Source organism: Rhea americana, unplaced genomic scaffold (genome assembly GCF_003343005.1).
Source record: "Rhea americana isolate MKP2758 unplaced genomic scaffold, rheAme1 scaffold_107, whole genome shotgun sequence".
Taxonomy (NCBI): Eukaryota; Metazoa; Chordata; class Aves; order Rheiformes; family Rheidae; genus Rhea; species Rhea americana.
In genome coordinates, this window is record NW_028185117.1 from 848875 (window position 1) to 876755 (window position 27881).

The 27881-nt window shown below is 42.3% G+C and overlaps 1 protein-coding gene across 9 annotated transcripts in view; it reads left to right on the plus strand.

The window, feature by feature from the left end:
- The first annotated feature begins 2082 nt into the window (after positions 1 to 2082).
- Positions 2083 to 27881, plus strand: part of EPHA5 (EPH receptor A5) — a 151732-nt gene continuing 125933 nt past the window's right edge. For all 9 annotated transcript variants that reach the window (XM_085310181.1, XM_085310217.1, XM_085310189.1 and 6 more), the window contains exon 1: positions 2083 to 2142. In XM_085310181.1, the coding sequence (XP_085166307.1) occupies positions 2104 to 2142 (39 nt within the window). In that variant the 5' untranslated portion in view covers positions 2083 to 2103. The remainder of the gene's footprint in view (positions 2143 to 27881) is intronic.

The following is a 27881-nucleotide window of genomic DNA, read 5'->3' on the forward strand; positions in this document are numbered from 1 at the left end:
ATCATTGAATATTATTCCCACTGACCCTTCTGTAGTTGGGTAGCGTTGCAAGCTCCCAATTTTCTTTGGACTTTAGCAGGCAAAAGCTACCCAGATGCTGAGCTACCACGTGTTTTTGCCAAATGTCACGCAAATAGGCTAGTTGAGGCAGAGCAGCTATGTGCCTTATGGTCATATTCTGGATTAATACTTGGCACGTGTGTGCAAATACCTGGACAGAATAGTCCTATGGTGCTCGTGATGCCAGAGCTGAGAGCTCATTTTTTTCCCCTTGAATCTAGTTTTGTATGTTTGGCGCAATTTTTGTGTACGATGGACTTGGTTCAAGTCTTGGTACAGTACAAGCCAGCGGTCAAGATCAGATGGACTCTGAGAACTGTTCCTCAAACTAGATCTGTTGTTTAATCTGTACTTACTGCTTTAAGTATTTCCCTAAGATTTTAAAGGCACGTGCCTTTTATRTAGTATATTGTACTTATGTAGTGCACGTCTGGTTTTATTTCTCTGCCTCGCCGTAGACAATATGATTTGGTATTAAATCTTTATACTTCCTATGCATTTATGTCTCTTTGACTCATTTGGGAAAAACAGGCACTCGAAGTTGAATACYAATTAAAGAAATTTGATCAGAGTTTTTTTGTGTGTGTCAGGAACAGCAGATACCCTGTAAACAGAGTAACTACAATACCAGAGGTAGGTAGTTGGCAGCGTTTTTCTTTGGCAGAGGCAGCAAATGAGCCTGATAGAAGTACTGGGCTGAGGTTTACGATGGTCACATCCATTACGCTTCGACGTGTAACTTGTTGGTTCCACCTATCTGTGAAACTACAGGTACCTATAAACGGACTTGCTTCAAAAAAATATTGAGCCCCCAGTCTTCTCCTCCGCTGATTTCAGGCTTGTTGGGGCTGGCTCATCACAGACTGATGTCTGCTTGAGGCCATCCCGTTATAAAAACTTGATTAGGAGGTTTTAAAGAATAYGTCAGGGGGAGATCAGAAGACCTGKAGAAAGAAAGACCCAGGGAAATYGGTTCCTTTTCAAGAGGGGCATGAGTGTAAGAAGTGAGATTGCAGTACACAAATATACTGTGGGAAGCAAGTCTTGTAATCCAAAGAGAAGGAAATCCTGTGCTTTTAAAGTAGTAGAAAGTTCCTGCTAATTTTAGATTAGCTGATTCAGAGATTAGTTTTAATTTCAGGATTTAAACCCTGGATRCAGAAGGGGCACTGGAAAGCACAATAGGCTCTTAGCCATAGAGACAGCCCCAAAAGCTGCCATAATTCTCTTTAGCTCTGTTAAATGTGTGTAGCTTTATTCTTGAATTATTTCACACTTTGTACTCCATATTTTAGGTAATATGAGGGAAAAATRTTAAAAGCTTGGAAATAGTTTATTGCTGTTTAATGTAAATAGTTAGTTAATTGTGTGGCTTAGCAGTTGAAAAGTTGAATTTGGCCACAGCTGCAAACAAATTGAGTTTTTTGGGGAAAACAAGGAAAGATCCCTTGGATTTCTAATAACAAAGTTGTCAAAAGACTTGGAAAAATGCAGGCGAGAGAGAAGAGAATAGTTTTCCTTRTAACAAGAATATTCTTATTACTTATGTATAAAATACTCTTAAAAATGAGTTTATGATAACCAGGATATTCTGACTGTTGCTTTTGTTTGTTTTTTTTTTGTCTTATGATCTGATTATGCTAAAAACTGTACTTTCTTTTAAAAAAAGTGTGTGTGTGTGTAAGCATACATACATGTTTGTGAGTATATATGTATATATTTGTTCCCCCTCAAAAAAAAGACCAGATCCCAAGAATTTAAAGATGGGATCTGCRTTCTGCAAAAGTTCAGTGCATATGGAATCTTGCTGCAGTGGGAGAACTCAAAGGAGGAATTTAATGCCTATCTAGAAGGGTTTTCACAGTATGACCTCGTTGTTAAGCGGAGTTCATGCGTTAACCTTCCCCGGTTAATTACAAGCAGTCTGTTCACCGCAGTTACCTAAATCTTGGCATATTGACTGCAATATGTAATCCATCCAACTTCCTTAACAGCTTTTCCTCTTGTTTCTTTTTAGTGAATTTACTGGACTCGCGCACCGTAATGGGGGATCTGGGCTGGATAGCCTACCCAAAAAATGGGGTAAGTCTGTTGTTTGCTTTCTCAGTCACAAATTATACTAATCGTTTCCATTCCAAATGTAGACTACTGGGTTTAAAAACCTCCCTGGAGTGATTTGTTGGCAATGGAAGGAAAAAAAATAAATAAAACAACAAGCTGTGACTGGAAAAATGGAGCTTTGTGGCTTGGGGATTGATTTATTTATGCCRTAGAGCCAGCCACAAGTATTAAAAAAAAAAAGAAAAAGAAAAAGCCACCATGAGTCAGCCCCCTCAGCCCTCCCCACACCAAGAATAWCTATGGGGTTATTTAAATTTTAAGTGCAAAATTTTGATTCTCTTTTTCTTCTTTTTGAGCCTTGGGGTGAATGTGCAGCACAGTTTTCTGGAAGTCTTCCACAGGTCTAGGGCATTACTATTCACTTTAAAGGAGCAGTACTGTTTTGAAATAGGTCTAGGTCCATGATAAAATTCTGGAAGCTGATAACACAGAGTTACTAGAAAGGGAGCTGAGTTTTAAGCCCCTCGACTAGTCCTATTGAAGATCCTCTGCCTCTCTCCGTGAACTATACTGAAAATAGAAGGAATGTGGCCTCCTGAGTTGATACTGAAGTAAGCGCTGGAATTTAGGTGCTTGAGTATCCTTCGGTGTGTCTGTTTGGTCTGGCTGCATCACGTGAGAAATCAGTGATTGCAGTTGTAGGGAACATGAAGTAATTGCCCATCTGTTGTGGTCTTAGTTTGACTGGGACATACTTGGTATGTTGGTGTCATAGAGAGTTTATCAATAAAGTCGTGTACGGTTGTCTCCTGCAAGCTGCTGAGTGTTCTTGACAATTCCTGGGAGTGATGAACGCTATCCGACGTTAGAAAATGTTCTAAGATTGAAATGCTACACGACTGTGCCCTTCAACATGACAGCTTTCGGGATTGTGCTTTTCCAGAGTTTTAGACACCAGCTGAAACTGGCTGCAGAATTGCCTTGGATGCCAGTCTCATTTGGACGCCTGTTGGCTTGTGATGAAAATGGTGATGGCAGTGTTTACATGAAACACAGCCACCGCCATGAGTGTGTATTAGACAGTGAATTCAAATCTGAATTTACATGTATTCTGTATTTCATATATTCTTTCTTTTTCCATATATTCAAAGAGCTGAAGTAAGCTCTTTGATACATCAGATTTTATTTTTCTTGTTAGCAGTATTGTGTAGGTTCTAATCAGTTTAAGTATTTGGTAGCCATTCCAATGGTGATATGGTCCCTACCAAAGATATATTTTGAAGCAGCCTTCAAAAACTCCTTTAGTGTTGCTGCTTTACTTCATGAGGAGGAGAAGCATTTATTTCTATTATGAATCTCAAAAAAAAATATTTGTTTTTTCCTAGAACACATCTGCCAGAAGTAGGAGACTGTATGAGGAGCTTGACTTTCATTAAATAAAGGAAGCATTTAGTCTCTGTAGTTGTATGGGAAAGCCTGGGAAGAGTTACCAGTATATCACAAAGGCTCAAACTGAAAGGCTTCAGAAATAGATTTCTGCATCTATTCTTAAAAAATATTTTTAAAAATGTCATGARGGGTGGGGAAGAGAGGTCCAGTCATGCCAAATGAACTTGCTTTTTTGGCAGATCTTTAGGATCTGCCTTTGTCATACTCTTTAAGTTTCTGTTACAGCTATATATAGTGGCAGTTTTTGTATCTTAAACCTTTAAGATGTTCCATGCTCCAGAGAGGTCCAGCTGGTCTCATTTAGCCTGCTGTTGATCCCATTTTTGCTGATTGCAACGGAAAATGGGCTCTACTCTGGGAAATTAAAGCTGTGATAGGGGAAAGAAACTGACCCTCCCATTTCGAGACAGGATAGACTTAGAGCCTGTTTTATAGCTAGAATTCCAAATAAAGTACTTTAGTGCCTTCTATCCCCACAAGATCAGACTTTGGTCTGCTGCAAGACAGGATGCACCAGATAATCTTGTGAATAAGGAGTTTTAGGGGAAGGGAGAGGAGCCCTTCAGGTTCGGGATGCCTATACAGAGCTTTGTCTTGCCTAGGTGCTTCTGTGATACGGGTTTTGGCAGCATCCAGCATTCTCACATTGTGGCTGGGTTTCATTTCTCCCATACTCCTGGAAAGTATGAAACCTCTCTTCTTTCTTGAGGTGGAGTATTTGGGGTTAGGTTTAGCTCCGTTGGTTAGAGCGCAGTGCTAATAATGCCAAGGTTGCGGGTTCAATCCCTGTATGGGTCACTCATTTCAAAGTTGGACTAGATGATCTCCAGAGGTCCCTTCCAACCTTACTGATTCTATGATTTTATCAAGGGGCTGGTGGGATTGAAGCGATTTGTCTGAAATGTGCTGTGGCCAAGCAGGGATTGAGCTGAGGTCTCCTGGAGTGGAGAACGGGATGTTGTGCACAAACAGTTATTTATTCTTTTGCAGCTTTGCTCTCTGAAGGGTTAATGAGTCCTGGTAGCATGGCTTCCTCCCTACCCCAAGAGGCCTTCCCAGCTGTGCGGGCTTCAGCAGCTTGCAGCAGTCATGCATGGCTCTTAAACCTGCAGTTACATCTGTGTTAGGATGTGGGCAAAATCCTCCTAAAGTCCGTGTAGCAGGGGAACTCAGAAAGGAGGCCATCTCCCTGCCAGTGGATCACGATCAGGATAGAAATGCTTTCCCTTTTGCAGCTCAGGAGTTGGGAACTCATCCTGTTACCGCTTGCCAAAGGGACAATATTGACCTTGCTTTGCAGTAGCTCTAAATTTACTTTATGCTTAGGGAAGTTATTGGAATTTCCTGAGGTTGTTTCAGAAAAARATCTGGTCCTTAGCACAAGGTAGAAGCCTTCCAAGCAGGTTTTCTTCATTAAAGCCAGTCCTTGTGAAGCATGCCTGTAAAGTCTGTAAGTCTCTTAGCTCTGGATTGATTTCCTGTGGTGCTGCCTACATTTACTAAAACTGGACACATTAGAGGTTTACATAACATTATGTACGGCTGTGCCACTGACTTAGTGTGACCTACAGAAACTGCCTCTGCTAAACCCTTTTGTCGTACAGAAACTCACAGAAGTAGGAACAACGGGAGGTGCGGTGAGAGAAATAGTTGGGTCCAATGAGGCAGAGTTTGTGAGCTGTGTTGCCCCTTTCCCCCGTTGCTCTGACCGGAGGCTATGCACAACGTGGTTGGGCTCCCTGCAAAGCSATAGCGGGGTAGAAGCCCCAAAGAGCCCCTATAGTCCTGTGCAGTTGATTCTTACTCGGTCTGGCCGTATAAAAACTGAAGCACTTCTAACAATGTGCAGCTAATTGCAAAAGCTGCCTTTTAAAATAAATGCTTTGGTTTAGCTGCCTTGATCTCTTCAGCAATTATGTCTGATTTTTGCTTCAGTGGTTATGATAGCATTGATTTACTTTTCTCACACCTTCTTCCTCCTGGGGTTTATTTTTAAGTTTGTTCTTAACAACTTTGAAGTACTCTTTCCCTTCCAAATCAGAGCACCGCATACCTGCCTTACTTTTGTATAACTGGTCCTCTCCCATCTCCTCCACCTCCCATTGATTTCCTTGAACTTCCTGTAGCACGGAACAGGAAGGCCTCTGTGGTCCTCTGAGTATTGGCTGTGTGCTGTGGCTCATTGCACAGCTCCATGTTCCGCTTTTTTTCTTGCTCAGACAGGAAAATAAACATGCACTAAGGAACCTTGTCCTGTGGAGATGTTAGAGGATGCTGGGATCGCTCGTAATTCTTTATTCATTGCAGAGGATGAGGGAGAGCTGGCTGGCTTGCCACACTTGAACTACAAGCAGAAAAGCAATTGCCTCTGCTTTGGAGAATAGATAAGGGCAAATACTGAAAATCGGGGTAAATTGAGCCAGATTCATTCTGCTAGTCGCTTGTCATTTATGTAGGGCATTGGTGGCTCTGATTTTTGATGAGCAGTATTTCTGGCTCATTTTTTTGAGGACAGGTACCCGAGGGTGCCTCTTTGAAGTTAAAAATAACAGGGATTTAGATTAGTCAGCACGGTTTGTAAATAGATTCGCGTTGCTCTCTGTCGATTTTGGTTCAGATTGAGATTTTATACTGGAATCCAGGCTCTGGATTGGAGGCAGTGTTTGCCCTCAGGGCTAGAAATAAAGTGATGGAGGAGCATGGAAGAGGAAGGAGGATTCTTGGCACCATTGAGCTGTGTCATGTAGCTATGATTATAATTGGCATTTTCAGGGCAGTACTTTTGGCAGCATGTGTTTTTTCCTGCAAATGCTGCTGCTCAGCTGTGACCAGTATAGAAGAGGAAGCAGAGAGGGATACACTGCAAGAATACAACTTGTACTGCAGCAGGGAGCATAATGGAGGTGAAAGTAATACCTGAATAGGTTAAAAACGTATACTAGTGACTCCTGAAAAACCTGCAATTTGGCCTCAGTTTTTATTTATACATACATGCGCTTGTGCACACATAGGTCAGTGAGAAACAAACACTCCACTTTTAAATATTATTATTTAAAGCAGAGTAATCCAAACCAAAGTGGTACTTGTAATTTTCCAGTACATACAAAGTCAAGGATTTTAACAGGAGGTGGTGTTGAGTTCAACAGAGTCAAAACATGTGGGAGGTTTCTGTTTTCCCCTAGGATTCCTAATGGTTCAATGTAGTATCTGTATATATCTAAACTTCTGTCCTCCTTGATGCTCCCCCCAGTTCTTCATGTTCCTATGTAGTGAGCTTTGTGTGTATCTTATGGTGATGTTTTTTTGATTATGCCACCTGTTTCAATATACCAGAGTGATTCATGCATGTATGTATAGTATGGTGTAATTATATACTAAAAAAAAAAAAAAAATTGTGCTTTGGTTCTGCAAATACAACAGAATTTAATAATGCAGTTATTGTGCAGGATAATTGAATTAGCTTTTAAAGCACTGCTGAATTAATGCTTCAAACCCTGAAGGCCACAGAGCAAAATTAAAGATGCTAGTTTAAAGGAGGTTAGTGGTATTGCCATGAGGGCTGCATTTGGCCTGCCAAATACTGTTGAAATTGGTGCATTCCCCTGGTGTGCTGGTGGCATTGCCAATGATTGTAGGGCTGCATTTGTTTCATGGAGCTTGAATATGTCAACCAAAATCTGAGAAGATGCGCTCTGCCTTAGTTGGCACTCGCAAGATCTCTGCTGGAGAACAACGTCAGGAAACATAGGAAGTAATTGAAGAGAATCCACAACAGAGTAATTGCGTAACTGGAGAACTTGGAGATGCATCCAGGCGAAGAGTAGTGGACTTGCCCGTAACTGTTTTGAGGGATGCAGAGAAGAAAGGAATAACCTCTTCCACAGGTTTGCAGTGGGTGGGACAAGAAGGCTAGGGCTTCCATTTTGGCCAAGATGGTTTAGATTAAACTTGACAAAAGTATTTTCTAATGGTAAAGACAGAGCAGCTTAGGGGCAAATAGGAAGCTTTTTTGACAGGAAGTCTTTGAGAGCAGGTTAGATTGTCATCTCTGCTCCTCTGGACAAGCAGAGTTGATCTCCTCTGCAGGATAGAGGAAATAATCTGTTTTGGCCTTTTCCAGCCCTACAGCTGAGAAGCTGCAGACAGAAAGCTTGTGTTAGCTCTGTGTCTAGAGTGCAAACTCTGTTTTCTTTTTTGTTCTTTCCTTGTTTACAAACAGCCCTTTTATTCCTTCAAAGACCTGCATTTATGACCCACTTCTTGTCTGGTGCCCACGACAGATTAGATATTTTATGTAGTTTCTTTTAAACTTGAGTACCTCATGCTCTGCAAGACTTTTCATTGAATAGTATCACCTAATAATAGTATTTTCTAACCAAGCATCTGAAATTGAAGCCTCTCACTCCATTTGGGTGCACCCTTACGTTTGTTGTCCAGGACTCAAGTCCTTGGCATGCTGTTGACAGGACGTCTGAAAGGGTACGTTTTTTTTCAGTACGTGTGGGATGGGACTCTTGCAATCAGCTGCAGACAGGCAATCCATCACTACAAAAAGTTGGTGGCAGCATCTGGCAAGGCATAGGTCACGCTGAAAGAGATCTAAAGTACCTGGAGTAGTCTTAAGATCCTGTAAAATGGAGTATTACTACTAAGATTAAGAATAAAGTGAATCTTTGTCTCTGCTAGAACTATACGTTGCTGTCTTGGTCTTGAAAATTCACTAAAAAACGAAGGCTGATCCTTCAGTGTCTCTCTGTTTCCTACATACGGTTGTCAGCATTAGGTTACTCCTTACAGGCTCATTGGGCAAACAATAATCTCTTTTCATGCTAGCAAAAAGCCTTTTTTTCCCCTCTCTCTGTAGTGTTTTACAAATTAAGTTCAGGGATAAAAGAGCTTTGAAAAGCTTTGTCGTTTAAAACCATTGTTTTGTTACTTCTGTGCCAATTCCAGAAATAGTGGTATCCAGCTTAGTAACTGTACAATCAGAACGTATAAACCTAGTGCTCCTACTAAGAATATGAGTTTTTGCAGAAAAGTACTGCCATTACTGAATGCATGTGTCATAGCCCAGGGTCCGCAAAATCTGCATTAAGATTGTATAGCTTACGTTGATGTATTTTTAGGGTATAGTTATTTCTTCTTTGGCTTAATGTATATATCCCTTGAGTATGTATCACTTAATGGCATGATCCATTTTTGTGACTTAGAACACATTGGCCTTGCTCTTGCCCTGTTAGAGTGCATATATTTTTGTTCAGGTTAATGGCATTTTTTGGGGCAACTATAAATACAAGACTGTAATCTTGGATTCAATTTATTTGATATTCTTTTCATAATAGAAGAAAGTTGGTTTTCTTTTCCTGCTACTTGTTCAGGAAAGCCAGCTTGAAAAGCACCAAATAAAATGAATGTTCACTTCAGAAAGGAATATGTCTGGTAGGTTTTAGCCTAGATGGTGAATATTTTTATAACACAAGATTTCTAAAAACGTGGTATTACAATGCAAGCTATTGTTTTGTCTTCATGGCTAGCGATTGCCTTGTGTATTGTACAGTGAATGAAGAAAAGGAAGTTTACGGAGGAATCTTTTTGCTGTAGTGGGCATTGGCCTAGCTCTTTCTTCCAAATGAAGACCTAGTCTCAAACCAGTCAGAAGAGCTCTGACTTCTCTATGATTGCAAGTTCTAGATATGTGGCCATTCAAGAAATAGCTCAGCAGTTAAACAGCTACAACTACTCAAAGAGCCTACACATATGTGTACAAAAGCAGACGGTGTGGCTGGAATTTGACCATCAGAAAAAAATGCCAATATTTTAGTTGGAAGCTCTTTTTGCCTCAAAAGATTTTGTTTGTATGCACCTTATTTTCTCCCAGAAAACCTCTTTGGAGTGGGCAGGGGGAAACATGCTGGGCTGTATTATTTAGTGTTCAGTATCTGTGCTAAAGCAACCAGCAATTACGAGGTCTGCCTTTTTTAATGCTGAAAGTATAGTGGCAAAATAGATTTGACCTTCAGTACCAGAAATACACATGGCTATAAATACATGCTTTCAGGAGATGTGTGTGTTCATCTGCTTTTAAGTGTCCAGAGTATGACTTCCAAATCGTATTTGGCATGAAATCCTCTGCAAAGAAAAGTGGTGGCTATTCCAACTAGTTTTTAGACTCTTTCCAACTTGAATGATGAAGCGTTGTTGAAGGCAATGTCAATGACACCTGCATGTTGGTCATCTCTGCATTGCCCCTGTGACATGGTGTGCTGCCGTGATCGACTGTCTGTATCCCACAAGGCTGAACAGGGGGTATAAAAGGTTTGCAGAACATGATCAGGCTGTGGCTGCAATCAGTGAGGAGTTAAAAGCATTTGGAGAAGAGAACTCTTATTTTTCCATGTATAATGGGAAATTGCCGTTTCCTGTTTTCATTTTGAAGTARTCAAAAGAAAAAGCATCCATGATGCAGTAGTAGAGTGTTGTGAGTGAATGAAACTTAATCCTAGTTCCCACCTCCCATCCCTTGTTCAGATATGCCTCTGGATGAACTTAGTTAATTGTAAGGACTAATCCAAGGATGAGTTGCCAGATAGCTCTAATGAGGCCAGGGTCAGCCCCAGGGAGTCAGTAGGAAATGAGCCGCTCAACAAGAAAAGCAGAGAATGACCCAGGCTTGGTACGTTGCCAAAGGAGAAGGATGAGGAATTGCCTGCTGAGCCGGGTGTCTCTGGGACAGCTCCCAGGATGGAGACAGCAGTGGTAAGGAGCAGAGGTGGCTGATGGCTTTCTAAAAAGAGCATCTCTCAGACCAGGCAGTAACAGCTCCAGCACAAGCCTTTATTCRCCTTCTCTCAAAGCTTTCCAAGAAGCAAAGTCATATTAGACTCCTGGTTCTTACCAAATGTTCTGATAAGTGTTTGACCTTTGAGTTCTTGCTTGTTTCTCTTTTCAGTGTTCCAGCARGTGCCAAGACACTGGTTTGATTATATAAAGTCTTTGATTTAACAAAATAATTGGCAGAGAAGTAAAAAAAAAWGTTCTTTGATTGTGAGCAGAGACGTTTAGATTGCTAGAAAAGTTACCTTTCTTAAAGCAGATTTTTGCCCTAGGAGTGTATCTTACTAAATTTAGCGTGTATGAACWACCTATATATTGAAACACAGGAAATACTTATTGTGCTGTAGATTTGTTGCTGTGCTGGAATAAAATAAGCCCGAAGCTTTTGAAGATATGTACTTGCTATGGATAATTACCTTCCTTGTGATATTTTCCTACAGTATCAAAGATGAGAACTTTTAACTTTGAAGAGTGGGAAGGTCTGAGCCCTTCTGGTRAAAAAGTTATTTTTGACTTCAGCAAAAATATTTGGGGGCCAGTGACCTGATCCTAGTCTTTGAAAGTCTTCCTGCAGCATCAGTGTCTCTTCTCATAGTATTGGCAGCCCCATAATGTTATACAGAAGATCCAGTTGGCAGGAGAAGATAGCACAGCGTATTTCTTGATGCAATTTGAGATGTTGGTGTACACTGATCTAAGAGTTAATGTTTGCAGTTCTGTTCTTGTTGTATAGGGGGAGTTACTGGTTTTAGGGTCTTYTTGTTCAGTTTAGCTGTTGCCTTGTGTGAGAGGTGATGAAAGTATTTGATGTTATAATTTAAATATCTATTTAGTTAACGTGTTCTAAAAAAATAAAATTAATTGGTTTTGGTGTTGGAATTTCCCCAATATTTGATGCAGATGTGCTGCTTCTACGGAGCAGTCCTGCAGAGATGGTGAAATCCTGAAGTCCCAACCATATGCACCAGATGCAAAGCAGGGTGGGAAAAGTACCTGGGATTTTTGCCTTCCTGAAAAAGAGAAAAATTACTAGATATCTATTTAGTCTTCCAGGTATTTAGAAGAACTAGCACTTCTTCCTGTGCTGGCGGTCTTTTTCATCACGATCTTGATTTCTCTTGTCTTTTGGGGTGTCTTTGCGCATCAGTTGTGTCGGTGCTTGGTCGTCTGTTCACAAAACTCGGTTTTTTTTTTGTTTTTTTGTTTCATTTTCCTTGAGAGTTGGGAAGATGCGCAGCTGAATATGCTCTGGTTTCAGACCTCCAAACTGTTTATGGCTGGGCAGCTGATGGAGCTCCTTGCAAGACACGGTTTTAAGTGCCGTTAGGAATTTTAGAGCGTGCACTGACTGCTCTAGTTGATTGCAATACAAATGTATAGTAAGCCAGTAAATCGTAGACAGCGTTGTGATTACAAATCATTACAATAATGCAAGATTATTCAGTTTATGTCACAAATCCTTCTAGACTACACAATTAAAGTCATAACCACAAGTATAATCCTGTGAGATAAAGTCACTTCATTACACAAGCGCCTTCTGGTTTACTGTTTGCTTTATTTTGATGCCAGATTGAATAACCGAATGTTCCTAGGTAATTAACTTTAATGGCAGCATATCTTTTTTTTTGTGTCTGTGCTAATTCTGGAGTTTATTTTGCATCCTTAAAAATAGGGATTTTGATTAGTTCAGTAGTTAAGCAAAGCCCTAGTCCTTTCAGTTCTGGTATTGGGAAAATCGGCATAAACCTTTCTGAAAATTCCCTTTTTCGTTTGTCAGTTATGTCCATCACAGTAGTTATATTTGTCAGATGATGAGAACAGAAATGTTTGGCAGTCATTGATGCTCGCTGGTAGGTAGTGGGGTACGGGAATTTGCGCAGTTCTGTGCCTCCTGGGGAAAGCAGTGGCTGGAGTATGTGCGCTGCGTGTTTGCAGGTAGGCAGAATACATCTGCTAAATGCGAGTGGAACAARTACTTGATTTGGAAGCTGAATTTTGGACCAAATCAAGCCTTTCTTAAGTCATTGGACGTCATTACGCTTCCTGCTTTCAGTGCAAAAGAAGCTGGGGTGGGATAAGGAACTGCTTGCGCCAGTCAGTCAGAGCTTCATGACTCAGTCTGTTGGAGTGATGCTGATAAATACCCAGATTGAGATAATCAAAACCCATCAGGGGATTTGGATGTTGTCCCACTTATTAATTTTAATGATAATTTAATATCTATGCCCATTACACAGGCTGTAAAGCTCTTCCCCAGGCTTTCTGAGCCCGGTAGGTTCAGTTTTAAAATGTTGTTTGTTCACAATCTGGCATGCTTAACTTAAAGGGCTGGTCCTGATGCGGACAGGCTGTACAGATAGATGGGAGCCACGGTGTCCTGAATTGCGGTAGCTAAGGCTAACCRAGCCTGTTTCTCAGAGCCATGTGAGTGTATTGAACTGGCAAATGTCTTCAGCCCCTAGGAGATTTGGTTATTATGCTGCCTGTATGATGTTTGTAAAAGGCTTCTGCAGCGTAGGTGTTGGAGAGAAAGCAGGGAATCCTGAACAGGCCTTGCTCAGTGTTTCCAAAGCTATTTTGGCGCATGCCATTCCCCCCCCCCCGCTTTAAACCCTTCTGACCCCTCTCTTCATTGCCCCTTTCGGTGCCCTTTGAGGCTTTAACTAGATGCGTGAGCACAGCATTGCTCCGGAGGTGCCCTGCTTGTGGGGCATCTTCCCCAGCGGCGCCGCACTCGGCACACCCCGACCCAGCTGGCGTTCGGTACGCGGGAGTCCCTGCGCGTCTCTCCAGATGTTGCGTGGGGTCCTCAGCGGAGGCTGGAGTCTCTTTGTGTTAAGMTTTTCGTATATGAGAGAGGCTTTTCCCAGATGAATTCCCAGGGCATCTGCTCCTGCTGTAAGAAGCTGTAGGATTGAGGTTAAAGCCAGCAGCTGAGGTTCAAACTGGGTGCTCGCACTGCTGATCTCCAGTCTTTTCTTGAACAACTGGGAATGAGATTAAGTTAGCAAACCAGACTCGTGCTTTTGTGTGTGTGCGTTTTAAAAATAAAGCTGCAAAYGAAGAAAATAGTGAAATAAAAAGTTTTCACGTACAATGATATAACTGAAACTACTACCGACAGATTTTTTCTTCTCTGCACTGAGTTGTAAAYCTTGGAGAGCTGAGCTAGTTTTCTCTCATATTACAGTCTTAATAATAAGTAATCRAAACGAAAATAGGACAGAAAGTTAGGCAACTCCTCGCTGTCTGAATAWGTTAGTTGCAAATCACTGGCGGTCTGGATGTGCTGTTTCTTTCTGAGTTACAATTTTCTTGCTCATGGAGGAAAACAGCCAATAAAAAAAAAGCACAACATTATAGTATTTGCTAGTTCTATTTAAAAATAAGAGCAGATTTGTGAATGAGTGAGCTGAAGGTAATGGTACTGTGGCTTCACTGGATTTTTGATTGAGACTATTAAGATCATGCAGTTGGATCTCTCATGGTATTTACACCATAGACATTTGTGCAGTGGTCCTTACAACAAGTTGTAACTTTGATTTGACCTATCGTGCATCCTTTAGAGAAGGATTTCTTCCTTGATTTAAAGTCTTTCTGTTACAGGGAGTCTGCYATATCCTTTGCAACTTGTGCCAGCAATTAACTCTCCTTGTTCTAAGATAAATTTTCTTTCTAGAGTGAATTTGTCAAACTTTAGTTCAAGGCCAATGGATCTTGCTCTGCCTTTTCTTGCTAACATTACATATTATTTACTAGTCATCTCTACTTCTTCTTCCCACACCCATGCCCTTGACACTTTTGCAGGCTATAGCTGTATCTTGAGCCTTGAGTAGTTTCTGTGGTTATTTCTACTGTAAAGCAGAGTTTGAGCTTGAGTAGCTCTGGACTGTCCTTTCTGAACTCTTCTCAATTTGTCAGAGTCCTTGTTGAAGTGTCAGCATGTGAAATGAGAGCGGCTTTCTGGCGATGGCCTGAGTCAGGGGTTGCATCCTCTGCCGTATCACCTTTTGATATCTTTTTCAGWTGGCTCTGTGAGGCAAAGAGACCAAGGGGAGAAGGAAATCGTCCTTGCATTGGAAGCCATGCAGAAACAAGAGGGTGTTTTAGTAGCTGCTTGGCTGGGCATTGGGTCTGAGAGGAGTTCAGGTGTGATGCTCAATGTGTGCATGACCCGGAGCCGTGTGCTAGGGCTGTGCCAAAGTCTTAAGTCAGTTGACTTGGGCACTTGGTTATTTGGGAAAGGAGTCTGTCCCTTCTAGACTGGGAAAATGGRTTGTTCTACTGCAAGATCTGTGGTGGGAAAGGAAAAAATAACCCTGCAGTCCCATAAAGTCCTAGTAAAGGTAGGATCCAGTCCTTGCTCGGCACCTGTGTGCGTACAGGCTTCATGCCTGCMAAACCAAGCGTCTTGCAGTGACTCAGAGCATTGCATTGCTGAGCACGGGAGTTGGCAAACTCCCTTCCCTGAATTCTCCCCTTTGTGCTTGGGTGGCCTGTCTCTGGCCGCTTCAATCCGCAAAAGTATGAGAATTCCCCTTCCGAATGGGGAATGGTGCATCCCTCTACATGTCAAGCAGTGATTAAAACATGCATAAGCTTTCAGAGCAAGTGACAGCCTAGTTCCAGAAGCCGAGACGTTACTAAAGAATCCAGTCTGCCTTTCCTTCTTGCAGACACGGTGGTTGCTCATAYGTGGGCTAAAAGCCTGTTCTCCTGTACCAGTGTGCTATAGCAAGGACTACTTACTCCAGAGTAGGACTGTTAGTGTGAGCAGATAATTTTGCAGTCTGGCATGCAGGGGCTGCTTGGAAGTTTGCTGAAATCACAATTAACAGGCAGTTAATTCCTTTAACAGTAAGGCTTTGGGTCTAGTCCTGTGTGAATAGCCTCTCAGGCAAGTTTTCTGTCTGTGGCATAGTTGRATGAAACCGATACGGGAATGGAGTAGAGCGTGCAGATCAGCTGAGTGAAACGTAAGGTGGTGAGGTTGGCCCAGCTGCGTYTGCTCGTGGAAACTGGACCCCTTCCTGGCTGTCTGAATAAATCYGTGCAGCCTGCATCTGTACCTGTGTGTGAACACAGACATGCCCCATGGTGTAGAGGGGCAGCTGATAGCTYTAAAATATGTGATATGATAAGCAGGCAGCTTGGGGCAGGGAGAGGAAGCTGTAGAGATGCAACAACGGGGGGGTTTGTGTGTTCTTCCCCTGAACAGTTTATTCTTTTATTTAGTATGATTTTTTTTTTCACAGCTTAATGCTTTAAGTTTCTTTGTGCACAATAATTTATGGATGAGAGCACACATTATTAGAAAGCTTTGTGTACTGTGTGCTATGGGGGCAACTTTTCAAAATCCAAGTGCCATTTCTTTAGCATTCTGACTTTCAGTGGTTATGCGTTTTAATAAGAATGGTGTCCAACTAAACACATAATCTGTGGAAAGGCTGTTTCCTATGCTAATTATTTATTTTTTGGTGAGAATTATACTTTTTATTTATTTCCTTAAGTTCATCCGTTCATCTTTTTTTCTTTAAAATTTGCACGTTTTACGTGAAACGCATGCCAACGTTTCACCAAGAGGGGACGAGTCTGAAGCTGAAGAGAGACTGTTTGAAAGGGGAAGGATTTCATGGTTTAACTGTGAAATAATAATGAAATAATYTGTAACTTCATGTTTAATTGAAGTGATCAGTTGGCTCATTTTGTAGAATGAAAGCGAGGCCTAGGAGAGAGATGGGTAAATAATCACTTTCAGCTTCTGTGCTGAGTAGCACCTTTCCTCTGGCATCTCCCAAAGATGATTTAAAACCTTTATTTATCTGAAATAGGAACTGGAGAAGGATTGTTGTGCTCAGCAGTAATATGCTGTTGCTGTAAWTCAGCTGTTAGGGCTATAAGTTGCACAAAACTTGTAGAGCAGGTCACGTCYGGCATTGGGACAGCTGTGCAGGAGACTCTTCCATACACAAGTCCAAAGAAGTCCTTGCTTGTGGCTTTCTGAGGGGCTTCTAGCTTAGCAGGAGAGAAGGAGCACCGAAGGAAACCCCTGGAGCTGGAGGAGCTGTGGGAGACGGCAGACCAAAGCGCCCTAGGGGGCTGAACTCGTGAGTGCCGTTTGGCCCTGGGATGGAGAGGCGCTGGCTCCATGTGTCTCCTATCGTTTCCCATCTGAACCTGAAATGCTCATTGTTGGGAAGGGTTGATGGTGATCTCTTTCCACCTGAAGAAATGCATATTCTACCCAAGTTTGTGCTTTTGACTGTTCCTCCTGTTCTGCCACTCTTATCTTCTAACCCTCTCTTCATCGAAGTGAAACCTTRGATAGGAAATCAGTGCGTACAAGCATGTGGCTAACTTCAGCAGGCAAGTACTTAATGATAGACCAGCATGCTCCTTCTCAGGTTTTGTGTGGTGTATTCTTTTGCTTTTTTGTTTTTTCCCTTTTTCTTTCTCTGAGATACTTTGCCCATGGCATTCCTGTGTTCTTCCCTTCCATGGCTTTGGGACTCAGGCATGGAGCAGACCCTCGTTATAACCTCTAGAGATAAACATAAGCGGACCTTTAGGGTCGGTCGCTATTTCTGCACAACACAGATGGGTTGGAGCTAGCTTTAAATGGCCTTGCTTAGGCCAGACGCTGAGCTCACCATCGGCTGGAGCACATCAGCAGATGCTCTCCTTTCTCCAGGTTCACCCTAAAAGTTTCTAATGATGGAGAATAAACTCCTGCAGCAAGTTCCTCCTGTCATTGTTTACCCCCACTGCTTAAAATAAGTTAGTTGTGTCTTCTGTACAGGAGTGTTTAGTCTTTGATTGATTAGATTTTTTTTTTGTAGTTGTTGGTTAGAGTAAAAGCAACCTAGTATCAGAAATCTTCTCTTTGTGTTARGTGTTGCAGTAATATCATCAGGTAACACATGTTTTACCCTTTGCGTAGGTAAATAATTTGAGGTAGTCTTACTGTCTTCTTATAAAGCAGCTTTCCTGGACTTTGCATTATCACAGTTGTTTGCTGAAGCAGCATTTGTTTCTGAAATGCAGATATCTCAGCTCAGTATTTACCAAGTGATTGTATTTGCTTTCTTAGCCAATGYAGATTAATGTTCATTTGATTCTTCAGAGGTTGCCAGAGACACTGGAAGGGAGCATGGAGTTGTGTAGGGTTACAGGTCAAAAAAAATAGCTGATGAAATATGGAACCTCTTCAGAAATGCATTTTTTCTGAGATTTTGGGGGTTATAAGGCATCCATCATAAACAAATGCAAACATCCATGTCTCTTCAAGTCCAAATTTAGAGACATAAGGGCCAGACTGAACCTCCATCCATTATATTTATAACACTGTAATTCTAGTACTGTATTTAAATACTAACATTAGCTTGAAGCAGTGGGAATTGGATCCCATATAATGAAAAGTAACTAAAAGTTACATTATGTTGTGGAATAACCATAACAAGCATCCACATGTATAATTTATTACCTATAGTGGGTAAGTACTTAACAACAGTCATAAACTCATTCTGTTCGTTCATTTTTAGATCTTAGCCTACTGATTCAGGCCTTAACTGAAAGTGAATATACAATCAATGTGAGGCTTTTTATGCTGGTTTAATAATGTAGGACTGCTGAGGATCTTTAATTAAATAATTATTCTTCATTCAATCAGGACAGATTGCTTCACGATAGGGATGGCAGGAAAGAACACACAAACCCACCCTAAACTGATTGTGTTTTAGCTACTTACTGTAATCCTGCATAAGYGATGGTCTTTGTCTCACACGAAGAAGCAAGAGCATCCTCAAAACCACGAAAAAATGTAGTTAGATACTAAAAATGAAAAGCCTAATTCTGAAGCGATCAAAGAAAAGCATGATAGGACTCAATTTGATGGTGCCGTGAACAAAGTTACAGCTGTCTGATGAATGGGAAAAGCAGATTTTTCTGAAAGGTTCAGCCTCCAAGAGTTTTCTTAGTTTTTGATGACAGCTCTAAGGTGCTCAGCACTTGGCAAAGTCTGCGTGCCTCGATGAGCTGCTTCCCGGGGCAACGGGCTCTTCACCAAATGGGCTTTTGGTTTTCTTACTGACAACGTCATGTAATAAAGAGGTGGCAAACAGAGCTGTTAGGAGGAGGTGCAATAAATTGCCTGGTGTCTGTGCCTGCTGTGCGTGCCGGTTCCCGAAAGAGAGTCTGGCCTCTGCATGTGAAAGCACAGCAGCTTTCGYGTTTCTGTCTTGGTACATCAGAAGCACAAAACCTGTTCGAGGTGGGGGCCGCAGCTTGTCGCAGCGCGCAAGGCTGACGTCGGGTGGCCCCCGGCACTGTGCGGCGTTGTTAATGCCGCTCACGGCGACAGCACCGAGAGGACTTCAGCGTTTATAAGGGGAAAATAATCATTTGAGCCTGAATAGGCTTCAGAGCTCTAATRTGGCTGTTTGGCCAACAGAAATGAGATGTAAATTTGTGCTGAGTAGCCACTGATTACTGAAAGATGATTAATGCAAGATTTGGGATTGATTTATGGGTGCAGTTGTCAGGGCCGAAGCCATGAATATGATAATATCTGTAGGAAAAGCTTTGGGCAGATTAGAGACCAGGGAGCAAGGGTAAAATAAAGCGTTTGCTGGAGGGTCTGCTACATTGTATGGGTTTTGTATAATCCAGTACAATTTGGTTTATGCCCAAGAGGTTGGGTTTTGCCAGAGCAGCACGTGGCTAATTGTGTCACTTTGCCTGAAACATTAGAAAAGGTAGTTTAACCAGTTTTCATTAAATGCACTGTTTGGTCAAGTAATTTTTCTTTCTTACTGGAAACTCCTAAATGCATTTTCCCCCTTTTAGGGAATTGTAGGTCGTTGCTGACAATGATAAAGATTAATGATGATGTTCAGTTTTTATGAAAGAAATATTTATTGTTCCTTCTCTTCCTCCACTAACAGTTTCCCCGGTACATGCTTTGATAGTTAGTCTTATCCCAATTGCAGTAGGCAGTCAGAAATCCAAAGTAAGATCTCATGTATTGAAACATTAGGACACAGATGAACAAGGAAAACGTCCTTTCTTGCTCACTGCTTTTCAAAATTAATCTGTGAACCTCTTGATATCTCTTCAGGTGATGAATAACATTAACACTCTCCTTGAAAATTGCAAAAATCCAAGCGTTTAGTTATAAAACTGAAACGTATGTTGTCCTACGCTGAGTCCTTCTGGAAACCTGTTTCTGTCAGTCTTCCAGCGTTAAGCTGTACGGTATCAATGCTGTTTGTTACGGCATTTGTTAAATTGTTCTGCAATGACTGTTACATTAAGCAATGAAAAATGATTTAACGGCACTGTTTTTTCCATTGCCTCTTTCATGCTCATCTCCGTTGCCTTAGCCTCAGTTGCGTCCGTCGTGTGCTGTACRCTTAACTCCTAGACTTTCCAACCTTAGAGGGAAGGGGGAAGGCAGGAAGCAGGCGGTGGGAGCAAAACGCTCGCTTTGCTCTGGGAACAGCTCAGAGCAGCTTCTRATGAAGCACGCTGCAAAGGGCCTGACGCTCCTTTTTTTATTTTGATTGCTCTCACCTCCAACTGGCTTCTCATTCCAGTTGGATTTCGCTCCCAACGTCTTCCACTGATCATTCAAACCRTCAAAGTCAGAGCAAAACTTCTCCGTATGCTTTTCTTTCCCCATTGCATCTTGGAGTGTTGCACTAAGAAGTCTAGGTGACTTTTTCCTGATGTTACTTCATTTTTAACAGCTGAGTGTATTTTAATTGTGCACTTCTCCAAGTGGATGCTGTATTTCACTGTGAGCACATTTTGCAAGTAAGTTTTAAGGCTTTAATAGCTCTTCTTTCTTACCAGCTTGCTTGGGGTGGGACTCACTTCAGCAAATTACTGCTGGTGTTTCGAGATGGTATCTCGACTTCACAGGTGTCTGCAGTGCTTCTCCTCTTGTGAGTAGTGTAGAGCAATCTGGAACTGATCAAAACTTCTGCATTATATTGCACCAGAGAAGTTTTACTAAAAAGTCTGCTGCCGTGCCTACTACACAAACGGAAGAAAGAGATGGGGCAGCAAGCTTTACATATATATTAYGCTTATAAAAGAGGATGTATATGGTGGGAGGAATCATTCAAATGGCAAATTCAGTTGTTTGAACAGTAGGAGCTGATGATTTTAAAATTCTTCAAGTTCTTTAAGCAGCATCTGTTATATCTTCACATCTAGTGCTTCCGGAGGGGAGCGGTGGTGCCAGGGCTCAGAGGTTTAGCATGGGTCTTTCCCATCTGGGTTTCTTCCTGAGGTCTCCAAGCAATTTACCTCCATGAGAATCTTAGTTTGTAGTCATTTGGGAGGGAGGTGGATTTCTAGCGGTCCCAGTTGTGCACCAGACCTTGAAAGCTTGACCCARGTAGAACTTGAGATCTTAAAACCAAGATGAAACATAAAATACCAGAAGAAACAAAATATCCACCCAGATACTTCTAATTTTTTAAAAAATTGCAGGGTTTTTAAAGCTGATCTTATACTCCTGTATTGTGTTCTGAGTATCTGAGATTGGTAGCAATGGAGTTGGGATGGAGAAAGGTGGTGCTTAACACTCACTCGACTTGTTTATTGGGTAGTTCTGGTTTATAATGGGGATGCCATGTTAATCAGTCCCCCCCTTTTTGCTAATTCTTGGCCTGCCCTATGTTATGATGTGTGTAGTACAAAAACCTTGGCATGTAGTGAAACTGAGCCCTGATAAATCTTGAGTAGCCTTTAACGTGGGTTAACAACCCGTTGGAAATAGTCTTCCCAAAGCACATGCCTGGCCATTCCCTTAGAGCTGCTGTAGTGACGAATTTACCCTCCGAGTCACAGAGGGAGGGACTGTCCGTTTATTTAGGTCTGCTCTCTGCTAGGCAAAGTTTTTTTTTCCTTTTAAACATGTCACAGGCAGGATAGCAGGGAATCTTTGAGGATTCGCTGGTTATCACAGGTAGCAGCAGCGGTGGCAGTTGCACCGAGTCGGACTAAGGGAGAAGCGAGGTCCCAGTGAGCTGGCAGCAGCCGGTGCTTTCCTCGGAGTTGCCAGCTGCCCTTCCTCGAGGGGCAGCAGGACCACACGTCAGGCTTTCGCCTCCAGCATCGCTCCTCTCATCCGAGCACATGGCAGAACCCGAGCCGAGCTTTTGCCCTTCCTTTTTTGTGTATTTTTAAGCGTACGTTCCATCTGTTATTTTGCTAGACCTTTGAGAGGCTGTTACGATGCTGAGCGTTGGATGTGAAAATAGTTTATGAGTCAAATGCAGCACATTTCAGGAAAGATGATTAGACTTGCCATTCATACCTTTCCTCCTTTTTGCAATTTACAGTTTTTCTTCTGCCTAAGTTCTGAGTTGATGAAAAATAATCCTCATCTCCTGGCTGAAAATCTACTGAAATTAGTGAGGAAGCTTTCATTTCATGTGATTTAGACCACGTCCCAAGATACTCGTGAGATGAGTTAACCACACTGTTGAGCTTAGTGGCTAGAGCAGAGTGACTTTGTAAGAAGCAGCAGAAGACTGCAATTTAGTAGAAAAACATGAGAAACGTAGCCCAGAGTGGTATTCTTATTTGTTTTGATGTATTTTTCTAATTTCACAGATTGAGGGCATGTGTCAAACCACTAGAAAATATTCTATACCTTCCTTGGAAACTTTGCTTTTTAAATTAATGTTATTAGACCAGATGTTTGTCCAAATAGAGAGTTAAATCAAATCCTTTCTATTCTCTTTTTGTTCTTTACTTGACTAGTACCTGTTGTCAGCAAGAAAAAATATGTATGTATTCCTGTATAAGTGCCTTAGTTATAAAATTGCTATCCAAATGAGGCTTCACCTTGGGTGGGGGTACTGTGGCATGTATGGAAGTTGTGAGCTCCCAGGCAGTTCCAATTGCCCCKGGCATGTAAAGGTTTTAACAAACACTGGGCCAAATACTTTTTGCCTTGAACTGGCGGCAATTTTCTTTTACTCTGTTTCCTGCCCTTAAAGTGTGCCCTTCTCAAAATCAAAGAACAAGCAGATGCTCTGTAGGAATCTCTGCACCTTTTGCATCGTAAAGGCGGACGTTTTTGTTGTGAAAGAGAAGTTCATCTGTACAAATAATAACTTCKTTTGGTTTGGTAGCTGAGGTCAGAAAAATTTGTTTGGAGTTGAAAGAAATGCCTTGGTTGTCATATTCATGTCTTTTCTTTTCCTCCTCTTACTTTTCTCATTTATATTCAGGAAGAGAAGATACCAAATACTTGGTTTGGGCAGTTGTCAAAATGACCATTTGCTTCTTCAGTAATATTGTCCCCTCCCATCCTTTCATACCTTAATCTGAGTTCATGAATTATTTTGATCTTGCCCCTCTTTTTTTCCTTGTTTAGAATTTATGCACTGAAAAAAGTCATCCAGCTGTATTTGGTTTCTTTCCACTATCTAAGGGGTGCGGGACTGGATGAAGGRTGTTGCAGATCTGTGTGTTGGCCAAAATCCTTGCTTAGGGTGGCACTTGGAAGCAGAATTTGAATTTCAGGCTTCTGTAGTTGAATTGTCTTGAATACTATGCTTAAAATGCTTGAAAATTATTATCTAATAACTGTGCTTAAACTGAGACCCTGGCCAGTGACATGGCAGTGGTACAGGCAAGTTGGGCAAGGCCGTTTTYAGTTGTATCTGGCAATAGATACTGGCACCATTTGTCCTGTAAGGCTAGAACTGCTCTGCTCTGCTCTTGACACYGCTCCTCCATCAGGAGAGCAGACTTACAAACTTGCAGTGTTGCAGCTGGTTATTGCCTTTTTATTTTGCCCAAGAGCTGCACGCATTGCCTACTGGTGTTCAGATCYCTGACACTTGCTGTGAGTGGGACAGGGTCTGCCACATCCATCCCTTCCTCTTGTAGTGGTTACATCTCATCTCCAAAGCTGTGTTTTTTCAGGGACACTGGAGGTTTCTGAATGAATTTCTGATTTTTTTTCTTCTCGAGGCGTTTGTTGGACAGTGTCCTGCAGGAACTCATAAGYGGCTCGTGTCTGCCTCTTTGCTGTGCACAGGAGGCAAAATCACAGTTTGGTTTCAAAATGTTTCATTTGTGCCATGCTCAACTGGATGATGGTGAGACTCTGCCACAATCAGTAGATTATATGGGTGATATGCACCCTCTTGCCAATGCTGATGTTCAAAAGAGCTGTTTTGTTCTTGTATCACTTTAGGGAGGGGTACGAATAAGGTGAATGTTGAGTTCTTGTTTTGCACTCTTGTGCAAAAGAAGCGAAAATCTTCTTGATCTTGCAACCCTCTGCAAACCCTCTCGAGCCTGGTCGCAGGAGGAAACGTCAGTGTCGGGAAGTGGGCTGCAGGACTGATAGCCAAGTCATGACGGGAGCCGTGTAAGTGGGAGTCAAAGAGCTGCCCAGGTATTTTACTGGAATGAAAAGCAGGATGTGCTGTGTGATCAGCACGGAGCAGGGTGCTGGGTTGGTCCTGMCCTTCTGGAAGGGCAATGAGTTTTCCACGACAACCTGACATGAAATTGTATAGGCCCCATGATGCGCTGCACTCCACACTGGTGTGGTCATGGGTTCAACAGCCATACCTCAGGGTAAAATTAATCCTTCTCTGACAGTAGGCAAAATGTACGGGGTATCTTGCGGTGCTTGGCCATGTTACAAACCAGTGATGTGCGATTGGGCCAGGCTCGTGTTTGCAGCGAGGGTCCTGGTTTCGCACGGCTGCTCCTGCAGGGAGCAGCACTAGTGATGTGGTAYGGGGACTTATGGACCTCACGGTTGTTTTGCTGTGTCTGTACAGCGGGCTGTGAAACATGCCGTCTTCCTGGGGTCTGCGGTGCTCTTCCTGCTCCATCTAGGGAGAAGGTGGTGTGTCATGGCTGCCTGAGCCCACGTACCGGGCTCGCCCCRTGCCTCCAAGCAGGCTCGTCCACTGGGACAGCGAGGTAGAGCGCTGCAAGCCGAGGTTTATGAGTTGGGTTGAGTGCCATTCGTTCTGGAAGAGGAGCCCACAGGCTGGGACGCACCTTCCTGGAGAGCTGAAARCGTTGTTTTGATGTGTTTTCAGATCTTCAGCAGTGAATTTTTCACTGTGAGAAGTACCTGGAGCTCTAGCTCTTTGCTGAATATATGAAGAAGCCGATAAAGAAAAAAAAACAGGAAAAGTAAAGCTATATTCAATGTGTGGCGCTGGTGGGCAAACATGAGTGAAGAGGCCAGAGCCACTAGTCAAACTGGCATATGGAGGCAGAGAGCCATATATACGCGGTGGAGAAGGCCTGACGGGAAGGAAGACATGGGGAGGATGATAAGGAAACAAGGTGATTATTTTTTCCCTCCGAAGGAAATGTGAAAATACATATGGCATTTACAATTTTGCCTCTTTATGGCGGCAGATACCTGACTTGTCGTGCAATGTCAGGTAGCCCCACGTGGTGGGGTGGAGAATGAAATGRGAGATGATGCGTGGGAGAAGAGGCAGCTCTGCAGGCAAGGCAGCYGGTTAAACAGCCCGTGGGAACAGAGGCAGCTTGAAAATGCGTTAGGGGGAGGCAGGGGTCCTGCTGGAAAGGTTTCGGCTAAGTCCTGGGAACCCTTTTGCTTAATGCTCTTACGCCTTTCCCCTAAGACGCCTGGGATTTTGTTAGACACCTGATTTCTCAYTTAGCGGGACTGGACATGGAATTAGGGAGCTGCTTGAAATGTCCACAACACTGTTAGTGGTCATTTCAAGGGGAGAACCATACTGACAATTCTTGCAATAAAACTGCTTTGAAATGTCCRTTCCAGTTGTCATGGTTTGTTTTGGGGGCAGCAGGTTTTTGCTGTACTGCAGTAGCAAATTGCAGTCCTGGAATCCTGGAGACTAGAAACAGGCCTCTGAGCAGCAGACAGCTGGTGAATGTGTTTTAAAATTGTCCATTTAACCCAAGTCCACTCCACTGATTTTTTTTTTTTTTAAGCCCATATTTTCTTAGTTAGGTGTGTGGTATCTTTGGCCTTTCCGTAGGCAGATAGCCTGCATGAATTGCATGCACGCTGTTGACAGAGCAGAGTGAGGCTTAGCTTCTGTTAACGCGCTAGGAGAAGCGTACTGGAAATTTCTGATTCAGAAATAGGTCTTCTATAAATGATTTAACATCAGGACATTGAAATGCATTTGTGTTTTCCTTCTTATGGCTATTAAAGACTTAGAGAAAACATTTAGCACTAAATTAATGTTGTATTTTTGTCTTAATCCTGCAGACGGGGTTGATTTATATCTCAAAAATACATGCTGTAGAGAGGAATTAAAATATTATACAATTTTTCAGCAGTACTTAATATTTTTCATGCAAATATTTTCCGGCTAGATTTTGTCATATTAATGCATTGAATTTTCTTTTTCATTAACCATTACAGCACATTATTTCATCCTCTGGAGTTTGCAGCTTGCTTATATTCCTTTGCTGTATGGAATGCCTGTCTGAGGTCTGAAATAATCAGGACATCGGGACCGCGCAGGAGGTGCAGGGGCTCTTCCCCCGTCGTTGCTGCCTAGTGCAGGGATATAGAAGCAGAACGGTGGCAGGCTGACTGCAGTCTCCAGGGTGAGGTAGACCTGGCTGAACTAATCAGAAGAGAAAGAAATGGTGCACTTCTACATGCAGATAGGAAAGAAGAAGGTGGGATTAAATGACAGAGCAGAGATTTTACACAATAGCTGCTGCTCTGATAAAAATCTGGCCGACTCTCCCTTGGGGGTTATACGCAGATAAGCAGCCTTAACTCATTAGCACCTCCCTTTCCTCTTGCTCTCTGATGATTGCCTTCAGTTTGACGGCAGGTGGTGATGGCAGGACTTACCGTGATCTGAGGTGCAGAGCTGGAAATGCAGCACATCTCATAGTTGGAGGTGTTGAATGACGTGCTTTGTTGTAACTGAGATTAGACTCTAGCACAGTTAATGTATTTCTGCTTGGATCTTTTTCCTCGTAGTGTTAAAAGTGCTCTCAGTACACGAACAAAATGTTTAGAAACACTAGGTTTAGTTTTTGAACAAATGAGCTTTTTTTCCTGCTTTTTCCCCACCAACACAATTTCTGGAATTTGCAATGGAAATGAGCTTAATTTTGTAACTCTGGAGGGCATGATGATTTTGAAAATTGATCTTGCAAGTATTGAAAAAGAGAGATTTTCTGTGGATTTTTAGTATGCTTTTGAGTTAGGTCGTTAATGATACTATTGCAACACCACAGTCACTGCAAACATCAATTCTCTGAAAATGCGTATTAGCTGCTCCCTAAACATCATATAGGGTTACACTGCGTATCTGTTGCTATCCATACACATCCTCATTCCCTAAAACTGTTCAGTCTGAGGATTTTCCGGTCTTCATATGCTTTTCACCACCTTCTACTGGAGCTTAATGCTTCCTCATAACTGTGGTTGACCTGCTTTTTCGCGCAGTCCTCTGATCTTCACTCAGAAAGAGCAAAGCTTGAAAGTCACTCAGGTCATCTGAGTCTTTCCAGGGCTGTACTGGGAAGTGCTCACCTGCACCCCTAACTGAGGAGGCTACAGTGGAGGGATACCCTCTTCATCATATAGAGACTTGCCAGGGTAATAAAATAAGACTTTGGATTTACGACGTCTTTGTTGGCAGAGCTGTTTCAAATGAATTGCCTCTCCCAGAAGTTCGGCAGGAATCCTACAAAGACCTGTCTAGGTTTAGTCATGGGCATACCTCTAAGTTTGTGAGACTACCAAGACGGCTGACGTGACATGTGTGCGTTTGTTGTGGTAGGGTCAAGGCCTATTTAAGCCCAGGGAAATCTGAAGGGTTTTGTTAGATGAAAATACAAATTAGCATGAGGAAAACTTCTTCAGGTTGGATTCCTCACTCAGAAGATGAGTAGTACATGTGAACTCTGTGCATCGCAGCAGATAGATCTTTTGCAGAAATTGCTTAAGTCTTGACTTTCACCTGCCAAGTGAGGAAAGAGGCCCAAGTGGAGGAGAGGAGAGGCTTTTCTGGTGCTGGCATGCATGACTCATCATGTTATGTTCTCATGCCACTTGTTCCTTTGTCATTTAAAATTGAAGTAAAGCATTTTCATGAAAAAAATCCATCATGATGTTGACTCTGAGGGTGTTCTCCTGTCAGCTCTGCAGTAGTGATATCTGAGTTGAGAAAGCTCTTGGCTATATCTCAGGCTGTATTCACAAAAAACAACTTGGTCTTTAATGTTACAAAATATTCAACTCGAATTGTGTCTATTACCTTGTACCTGAGCAACTTTGTGTTCTTGCTTTATGCTGCATTCCCAGTCCTAATTAGGAGCAAGCAGCAAAGTTGAGTAGAGGCACTGGGAGGATGGAAGAGATCTTGGGAATTAAGCCCTTACTGACGAGCAGGCCAAAAATAGAGAGGAACAAAACTGAAATAATCATTGATTCTCCCGAGTTCTTGGCATAT